The 10,198-nt window shown below is 41.5% G+C and overlaps 1 protein-coding gene across 1 annotated transcript in view; it reads left to right on the top strand.

Moving 5' to 3' along the window:
- Positions 1–205: 205 nt before the first annotated feature.
- Positions 206–10,198, top strand: part of UTP6 (UTP6 small subunit processome component) — a gene marked incomplete at both ends in the record, with an annotated part of 36,243 nt that continues 26,250 nt past the window's right edge. Inside the window, 8 exons of the mRNA XM_080712811.1 lie at positions 206–297; positions 2,794–2,878; positions 4,586–4,627; positions 4,855–4,947; positions 5,991–6,038; positions 6,521–6,584; positions 7,589–7,707; positions 9,773–9,850. Of these exons, the coding sequence (XP_080568937.1) occupies positions 206–297; positions 2,794–2,878; positions 4,586–4,627; positions 4,855–4,947; positions 5,991–6,038; positions 6,521–6,584; positions 7,589–7,707; positions 9,773–9,850 (621 nt within the window). The remainder of the gene's footprint in view (positions 298–2,793; positions 2,879–4,585; positions 4,628–4,854; positions 4,948–5,990; positions 6,039–6,520; positions 6,585–7,588; positions 7,708–9,772; positions 9,851–10,198) is intronic.

Genomic DNA, 10,198 nt, shown 5'->3' with positions numbered 1-10,198 from the left:
GTCACAAGGGGGTGACAGCGGCCGCAAGAGCAAAAGGCCCTGCCCAACGGCGGAAGCGACGAGAGCGGAAGAGGCGGGACCGCGGAAGCGCGTTGCGTCACTACGGGTGAGCCGGGAGGTTGGATCCCGGCACCGAGAGCCGGCGCTTCCTGCGCGTGTTGCTGTTGAGTGAGAGTCTCCTGCCGGTCGGGACGATTCGGACCTCATGGCGGAGATAATCCAGGAGCGCATAGAAGATCGAATTCCTGAGTTGGAACAGCTGGAGCGTATCGGACTGTTCAGTCATGCGGAGATTAAGTGAGAGGGCTGGGGCGGGCTGGCGGGAGGTCGGGGCGAGTGTGTGGCCGGGGGTCGGGCTGGGGGATACTTGAGTTGTGTTTATTTTTCCTGACGTGGTAGAAGCTTCTTGCCAGGCTTTGGTGATACCCAGAATAAAAGTCTCATCCATTGCAAGGTCGTCTGTCCATCCCATTTACCCACCAGACATATTGACAACCTTTCCTGTGCCCGGCTCTTGGGGTTATAGAGAGGAAGCCAGGATCCCTGCTCACCAGGAGCTACCAGGGCACAGTGAATGTTGGGGGAATTAGGCAAACTTGGTGATTACAGTTTAAGTCCATACCTAATAGTGTGCGGCCCTACAGGTGCCGGCAGAGTGCTGCGAGAGCCCAGGGGTGGATAAATCTAACTAGACTTGCAGATGGGGACCATTTAATTCCATTTCGTGTGCTACCCCAGATCCTTGCCACGGCATCTTCAATAATTTGTTAATCTTAATTACTTTTAATAGTTTTTAGTGACTATTTTTTAATCGTTTTCAGTGACTGGATACAGTAATGTGACTGCGAGAGCCTCCAAGTAAACATTTGTTAATGAAACACTAAAGGTAGCAGTGGGGACTCTTAGTATCCAGTAAAATGTTATCATTACTAAATTTAATTATCTGGTACTTTTTTTGCGGTGCCGGCGATTGAACCTAGCGCCTTGTACATGCTAGGGAAGAGCTCTACTATTGAGATACCCTCGATCCAGCCTGCTGTTCTGTACATCTTGGCATTAAATACTCCCAATGTACACATGTTCAGTTCTTAACTAAGGATGGCAAATCTCCCATAAATCCTCCCATAAATAGTAATAAGCCTTTTCAAGTAGAGATAATTCGGATTTTTTTTTTTTTTTTTGTAGGTACTGGGGATTGAACCCAGGGACATTCTACCTCCAAGCTACACCCTCAGCTCTATTTTTTAAATTTTGAAACAGGGTCTCACTGAGTTGAGGCGGGCCTCACTAAGTATTGGAGGATGACTGCAAACCTGCGATCCTCCTATCTCAGCCTCCCAAATGCTGGGGTCACAAGCGTGCACCACCATACCCGGCTTATTTTTCTTTTCTTTTATTTATTTTTTGGTGGTACTGGGGGTGGAACCCAGAGGCTTTCTACCTCTGGGCTATACTCCCAGACCTATTTTATATTTTATTTAGAAACAGGGTCTCACTAAGTTACTGAGAGCCTCACTAAGTAGCTGAGGCTGACTTCAAACCTGTGCGATCCTCCTGTTTCAGCCTCCCAAGTGCAGAGATTACAAGCTGTGCCACCATGTCCAGGTCTTATTCTTTATTTTGAAACAGGGTCTCACTGAGTTGCAAAGGGCCTAAGTAGCTGAGGCTGGCTTTGAACCTGCGCAGTCCTTCTGTCTAAGCCTCCCAAATGCTGGGATTACAAGCGTGCGCCACCACACCTGGCTAAATCATACTCTTAAATGACCTGAATTTGGAGAAGTTTATTAACACTATGTATAAATAATGTAGACGCTTTAGCACAGGCCAGTAATCTCAGTACTTTTGAGGCTCATACTGGACGAGCTTAGGCTCAAAGCCTGGGTTCAGTGCCTAGTTGCCCCTCTTCCCCACAAGCTGGTGGGAAGTTTAATGATCCTAGAAATTAATGCAGGTGATTTTTCTTTCTTTATTTTATTTTTGCCACACTGGGGATGGAACTCAGGGGCACTGTTTGAGTTATACTCCCAACCATATTTTATTTATTTATTTATTTATTTATTTATTTATTTATTTATTTATTGGTACTGGGGATGGAACCCAGGGGCATTCTACCTCCAAGCTACACCCCTGGTCCTATATTTTAGTCTTTATTTATTTATTTATTTATTTATTTATTTTTTGTGGTACTAGGGGTGGAACCCAGGGGCTTTTCTACCTCCAGGCTATACTCCCACACCTATTTTATAGTTTATTTGGAAACAGGGTCTCACTAAGTAGCTGAGAGCCTCACTAAGTAGCTGAGGCTGGCTTCGAATCTGTGCGATCCTCTGGTCTCCACCTCCTGAATGCTGATATTACAAGTGTGGGCCACCATGCCCAGCTGATGATTTTTCTTGAAAGTTTTAAAATGTATCCTAAAGTTTTAAAATACATCCTGAGCCAGGCTTGGTGGTGCACGCTTGTAATCCCAGCATTTGGGAGGCTGAGACTGGAGGATCGTGTTTTGTGGGGACGGCCTTAGCTACTTAGTGAGACCCTCCAGAACTTAGTGAGACCCTTTTTCAAAATAAAGAATAAAAAACAGGGCAGGGGGTCTAACTCAGAGGTTGAATGCCCCTGGGTTCCATCCCCAGACCTGCAAAAAAAAAAAAAAAAAACAAAAAACAAAGACAAAAACAAAAAACTCAAAGTATATTAAACTCAAAGTAAATTAAACTCAAAGTATATTAAACTCAAAGTAAAATAAACTTATGCTCTTTTCAAGTGTTTTAGTTTAAATTATTTTCTCCTCAGGGCTATCATTAAGAAGGCTTCTGACCTAGAATACAAAATTCAGCGAAGGGCTCTTTTCAAGGAAGACTTTATCAATTATGTTCAAGTAAGTAAATGCTTTCATTACTCTTAATCTCTACAAATTTTAAATCAGTTAGAGAATGGTAAGGTGAACATTAGTTTTTCTGCAAAGTTCCAGAATTACTGAACTAGACAGATGTTTTTGAGCAGGATTAGGGGTGATTATTGGGAGTTGCGTTGCCCACTGTGTCTTTATTCCGTGCTGAAATGAACTTTTATTTCTTTCCCTTTTATTGGGGTACTGGGGGTGGAACACAGGGGCTTTTCTACCTCCGGGCTATGCTCCCAGACCTATTTTATACTTTATTTGGAAACAGGGTCTCACTAAATTGCTGACAGCCTCACTAAGTAGCTGAGGCTGGCTTTGAACCTGTGGGATCCTCCTGTCTCAGCCTCCCAAGCGCTGGGATTACAAGTGTGCACCACCACGCCCGGCTTTCTTTTTTCTTTCTGCTTTCTGATTAGTAGATCAGAAATTGCCAGAAAGAAACTTAACTGTGCAACAGGATTTCAGCAAGAGATAGAGGAGTGTGAAAATTTGTGTGTGTGTGTGTGTGTGTGTGTGTGTGTTTGTGTGTGTGTGAGAGTATATATATATATATATATGTATATATATACCGGGAATTGAACCCAGGGGCATTTTACCTGGAGCTATACTCCTAGTTTTTTTATTCTTTATTTTGAAACAGGGTCTCACTAAGTTATGGAGGGCCTCACAAGTTGCTTAGGCTGGCCATGAACCTGTCATTCTCCTGTCTCAGTCTCCCAAATAATAGGATTACAAGTGTGTGTCACCACACTCAGCCTGGGGAGTATGAATTTGATGATAGCAGATAGTTGGAAAAGTCTCTAAGTCTGTCAACATGGAAAGAAGTGCGTTGGAAAATTCTTCTGTTTTTTATATTTTGTTTTTTCAGTACTAGGGATTGAACACAGGAACATTCTCATCCTCACCAACCTAAATCCCTAGCTTTTTTTTTTTTTTTTTTTTTAATTGACACAGGGAGGGTCTCACTAAGTTGCCCAGGCTGGCCTGGAACTTGAAATCCTGGCTGGGTGTGGTGGCACAAGCCCATAATCCCAGTTTTTGGGAGGTTGAGACTGGAGGATTGCTGGTTCAAGGTCAGCCTCGGTAACATAGTGAGACTCTCAGCAACCTAGTAAGACTCTTTCAAAACAAAAGTAGAAAGGGCTGGGGTATAGCTCAGAGGTAGACTTCCTCTGGATTCCATTCCCAGTACCATACCAAAAACCCCACAAAAAACAAACCTCCTGCCTCAGCCTCCCAAGTACTGGGATTCATAGCCATGTACTGCTGTGGCTGTGTATCTACCCCCACCCCCCCTCTCTTGCTCTCTTCTGTCTGCTGTCTGTCTGTTTGTCTCTCTCTGGAATTGAACCCAGGGACATTCTACTTCTGACATAAACTCGTAGCCTTTTTTTTTTTTTTTTTTTTTTGCGGTACTAGGGATTGACCTCAGGGGCATTCTACATCTGAGCTACACTACCAGCCCTGTATTTTTTATTCCTTATTTTGAAACAGGGTCTCACTAAGTTGTGGAGGGCCTAAGTAGCTGAGGCTGACCACCAACCTGTGATTCTCCTGTCTCAGACTCCCAAGTACTGTGATTACAAGCGTGCTCCACCATGCCCGGCTTTACTTTATGATTTTAACTAGTTTATTTTCTCTGTTCTTCTTACTTACATGTCTTCATATGATTTTCTTTCCCAGTATGAAATTAATCTTTTGGAGCTGATCCAGAGAAGAAGAACCGTAAGTAGATGATTTTTTTTTAGAAGTTGTAAAAACCAGAATTATGCAGTGTGACTACTTAGAAAGAACTTATATTTGAGAGAGAATTGATAAACTGTGTGATATGCCTGTAATGGATATTTGTAATTATTTACTTTCTTCATCAATACTGTTAAATGATTAAATAGGAATGCTACTCTGGATAAAAGTGATTAAATTCAGGCTCTGTTTTTCTTGTCTCCTATTAGCGCATTAAGTATTCATTTAAGAAGGATGAGATTGAGCATTCTATTGTTCAGCGGGTGCAGGGCATCTTCCGACGTGCTTCAGCAAAGTGGAAAGTAAGTAATTGGCACGCCTCAACTTTATGGGATGTGAAGATATGTGTTATGCATGTTATGTTGGTACTGGGGATTGAACCCAGGTGCATTCGACCTCTGAGCCATAGCCCTATCCCTTTTTACTTTTTATTTTGAAACAGTCTGGCTAAGTTGCTGATGTTGGCCTGGAACTTGTGATCCTTCTGTCTCAGGCTCCCAAGTAACTGAGATTACAGGCATGGTGGTCCATTCTGTGATGATGGTGCTAAAAATGGCGTACTTAATATATTATTATTTTAGTTTTTATCTTATTTTATTTTATTTTTATTATTATTTTTATTTTTTTGGTACTGGGGATTGAACTCAGGGATATTTTACCTCTGAGCTATACATCCAGCCCTGTTTTATTTTTTATTAGGAAACAGGGTTTCCTAATAAAAAATAAAACAGATTAGCCTCAGTATGTTGCTGAGGCTAATCTGGAACCTGTGATCTTCCTGTCTCAGCGTCCCAAGTACTGGGATTATAGCTGTTTGCCACTAGGACCAGCTTACCCCCCTCCTCGGGGTGGGGCCCTTATGTTTTTATTTATTTGTTTTTACTTATTTACTTATTTATTTATTTATTGTAGTACTGGGGATGGAACCCAGGGGCATTCTACCTTCGAGCTACATCCCCAGCCCTATTTTTCTTTATTTTGAAACAGAGTCTCATTAAGTTGCAGAGGGCCTCACTAAGTAGCTGAGGCTGTCCATGAACTATGATCTTTCTTTCTCAGCCTCCCAAATGCTGGGATTTCAAGCATGGCCACCATGCCCAGCTTACACTGAACATTGAATAGACAACTAATTTTGTCCTGGAGCATGGTGGTTGGAAGTGTGGAGTCACGTGGTAAAGAGATCAAAGGTTTGGGGTAGGGCTGGGGGTGGCTTCACAGGCTGAAGAGTAAGGTACACATTGGATTTTCTGAAACTTATCTCTATTTCCAACAAAGTTAATTAATGCAAAGGTGTATTACATATAAAGGCAACCTCAGGCAACTTACTGTATTGCTTTTCTTTCAGGACGATGTTCAACTCTGGCTGTCCTATGTAGTATTTTGCAAGAAATGGGTGAGTATAGCCATGTTTGCTTCCTTTCCTCTTTCTGTTGGTATGCCCTTTAAGCTTCATACCTACTACTGAACTCCATGTTTTCTCTAAAGGGATAGGGGCAACTAAAAGGAAAAGAACCCAAGAAGACCGAAGTTGAACTTTAGTGTAAAAATCTATATCTAAGTGTCTGTTTAAGTGGTTTCAAACTCAGTTGAAAACAATTTTTTGCTTATTTGTTCAGTAAAATTGAAAAAAAATTAAAGATATTTAGAATGTTTTTGTTTAGTGTTTTAGGTAGCAGAAAACTATTAGTGTTTGAATTTATTGATATGTCTCTAGTGGTAGCAGATTTTACTCCTTGAACTTCATAGTTGGTGAGGGTATGGAACATATTGCATACAGATTAATAGCAGCGATTCACAAATGAATAAGGTTAAATAAAATTAAAAAATAGCAGTGATTTCTCTGCAGGAAGTAGAGATTATTTTTTATCTTTACAGGCTACCAAAGCTCAACTTAGCAAGGTATTCTCTACCATGTTGGCTATTCATTCAAATAAACCAGGTATGGTGAGACTTTTGTCAGTTCATTTTCTATAATTTATTTAGAATCAGGCCATTTTGAGCTGGGTGTGGTGGCGCACACTTGTAATCCCCTCGCTTGGGAGGCTGGCCATGAATCTAATTATCCTTTATCTGCCTCCCAAGTAGGGGGATTCTCCACCACAGATCTTTCTGATTTTAGATAGAGAAAATTTTGTAGTGAAACTTCTCTGAAGTGGGAGTGGTAGCACATGTGTATACTCCTAGTACACCTAGTGAGACAAGAGGATTGCAGGTCCACGACCAGCCTCAGAAATTTAGTGAGGACCATTGAAGCTTAATGAGGCCCTGTCTCAAAAAATAATTAAAGTAAAATAGGGTTGGGGGTGTGGCTTAAATGCAAAATGCCCCTGGGTTCAATCCATAGTACTACATAAACACAAAGAAACTTCCTCTGTCCGCTGATACATTTATTTTTATTGTTTGTTTGTTTGTTTATTTATTTATTTATTTATTTATTTATTTATTGGTCTGGAGATGGAACCCAGGGGCATTTGACCTCTGAGCTACACCTCCTGCCCTATTTTTTATTCTTTATTTTGAGACAGGGTCTTCACTAAGTTGCAGAGGGCCTCACTAAGTAGATGAGGCTGTCTGTGAACTGTGATCCTCCAGTCTCAGCCTCCCAAATGCTGGGATTACAAGTGTGTGCCACCACACCCAGCTTTATTGTTTTTTTATTTATTTTTGTGGTACTGGGAATTGAACCCAGGGGCATTCAACCTCTGAGCCATAGCCCCAGCCCCTATTTTATTTTTTATTTGGAAGTGAAAGCATCACTAAGTTGTTGAGGCTTGCCGCAAACCCGCGATCTTCCTGTCTCAGCCTCCCAAATACTGGGATTACAAGTACATGCCACTATGCCTGGCAATAACTTTATTGAGTATTAATACAGGAACATGACTCTTTTTGTAGTGTAACTTGATTAGTTTACTGAAATGTCATCTGATGTCTTATCCTTTATAGCTTTGTGGATTATGGCAGCCAAATGGGAAATGGAAGACCGTTTGTCTTCAGAAAGTGCAAGGCAACTGTTTCTTCGTGCTCTGCGCTTTCATCCTGAGTGCCCGAAACTCTACCAAGAGGTGAGTGTGTGCACATTGAAAGCGAGTGCTGTCAGCCGGGTGTGGTGGCGCACGCTTGTAATCCCCACAATTGGGAGGCTGAGACAGGAGGATTGCACAGGTTGGAAGCCAGCCTGGAATTACAAGAATGCACTACCACGCCTGGCTCATCCCTTTATAGTCTGAAACACATACAGAAAAAGAATAGCAAGGAAAAATACCATATTTTTAATACTATTTTCCCTCAGTCACAGTGAGACAGACAGTACTTTTATTTATTTATTTATTTATTTATTTATTTATTTATTTATTTATTTAATTTTGGTGGTACTGGGGGTGAAACTCAGAAGCTTTCTACCTCAGGGCTATACTCCTAGACCTATTTTATACTTTTTTGGAAACGGTCTCACTAAGTTGCTGAGAGCCTCACTAAGTAGCTGAGGCTGGCTTCGAACTTGTGTGATCCTCCTGTTTCCGCCTCCCAATGTTAATGTTTCTTGATTGTCTTTTCATTCAAGTTGAGATTTTCCTGGTTCTTGGAATGATGAGTGGTTTTCCAGTGAATCAGACCTTTTGGCTGTTGTATTAGATTCTGAAAGTTATTTTAGTTTGTGTTAGAATTCTCATCTGCTCTGCTTCTTTCCTGTTGGATGGGAATGAAAGTCCACATTTTCAACTCAGGCTTTGTTCAGTTTTTGTCGTGTATGGATAATAAAATTACTTGTAAAGCTTTTGTTGTTAGATGACAGACTTAGTACTATAGACTTATATTCTCTATTGCATTAAGGACATTATTCCATGTTTGTTGCTTTTTGTCAACTTAAGGCTAGACTCTACTGTTTGTTTGGTCTTTAAGTGACAACCAAGGGTACCAAAAGACTTCTGTTTTTTGTGTGTGTGGTACTGGGGATTGAACTCAGGCACATTCTACCTCTGAGCTATATATCCCTTGCCCTATTTTATTCTTTTATTTTGAAACAGGGTCTCACTAAATTGTGAGAGCCTCACAAGTTGCTGAGGCTGGCTGTGAATTTACAATCCTCCTATCTCAGCCTCTCAAATACTGTGATTACAAGCTTGTGCTATCCAGCCGAGCTACTAAAAGGTGTGCGTGCGTGCGTGCGTGCGTGTTTGTGATTGGAGATTAAACCTAGGGTCATTCTATCTCTGAGCTATACTCTCAGCTCTATTTTATTTTTGTTTTGAAATAGGATCTCCCCAGGTTGATAAGAGTCTCACTACATGCTGAGGCTGACCCCAAACCTATGATCCTCCTGTCTCAGGCTTCCAAGTACCGGGATTATAAATGTGCACCACCAAGCCTGGCTTCATCTCAAATATTTCTAATTTTAGCCGGGCGTGGTGGCGCACGCTTGTAATCCCCCCCGCGCTTGGGAGGCTGAGACAGGAGGATCGCGCAGGTTCGAAGCCAGCCTCAGCTACTTAGTGAGGCTCTCAGCAACTTAGTGAGACCCTGTTTCCAAAATAAAAATTATATAAAATAGGTCTGGGAGTATATCCTGGAGGTAGAAAGCCTTTGGGATCCATCCCCAGTACCACCAAAAAAAAAAAAAAAAAGAATTTCTAATTTTAAATGTATCTTTAAGTCAGGCGTGGTGGCACATGCTTGTAATCCCAGCATTTGGGAGGCTGAGACAAGAGGATCACAGGTTCATGGCCAGTCTCATCTATTTAGTGAGGCCCTCTGCAATTTATTGAGACCCTGTTTCAAAATAAAGAATAAAAAATAGGTTTGGGGTGTAGCTTGGAGGTAGAATGTCCCTGGGTTCATTCCCCATACCACACACACACACACACACACACACACACACACACACACACACACACACACAACACACACACAGTATTTTTAAATCTGTAGAGACCAAAATTATATTAGTGTTTTCCTGGGGCTGAGGCACAAGGTTTAACTATAGATGGACATGATAGATCTGGGCGATAGGAGAAATGGTCTAAAACTGTACTGTGATCATTGTAATACATTGTAAACTTTAAAGTCATTACTTCTTATTTGAGTGAAAAAATAGGTATCTTTAAAGATGTTCAGGTTATTTCCTTTATGTAGTACTTTAGGATGGAGCTGATGCATGCTGAGAAATTGAGGAAGGAGAAGCAAGAATTTGAAAAAGCCAACATGGATATGGTAAGATTCTGAAATATTGTTACTAAGCCTATTTAGTACCCAGGGGTACTCTACCACTGAGCTTCCTCTCCAGGACCCCACCTTTTATTTTTTAAATTTTGAAATGTTTTTTTTTAAGTTGCTGGGGCTGGCCTTGACCTAGCAACCCTCCTGCCTCAGCCTCTAAGAGTTGCTGGGATTATAGTTGTGTACCACTGAGCCTGGTTCAAATGTTGTTCTTTAATATTATTTGGTTTCAGTTATGCATGGGAATGCACACCTGTAATTATAGTACATTAGAGGCTGGTCAGGAGGCTGGGTACAAGGGCTGCAAGTTGGAGGACAGCCTCAGCAACTTGACGAGGCCCT

The sequence above is a fragment of the Muscardinus avellanarius genome (genome assembly GCF_963383645.1).
Source record: "Muscardinus avellanarius genome assembly, chromosome: 16".
In the NCBI taxonomy this organism is placed as follows: Eukaryota; Metazoa; Chordata; class Mammalia; order Rodentia; family Gliridae; genus Muscardinus; species Muscardinus avellanarius.
This window is presented reverse-complemented; position numbering and strand designations above follow the sequence as displayed.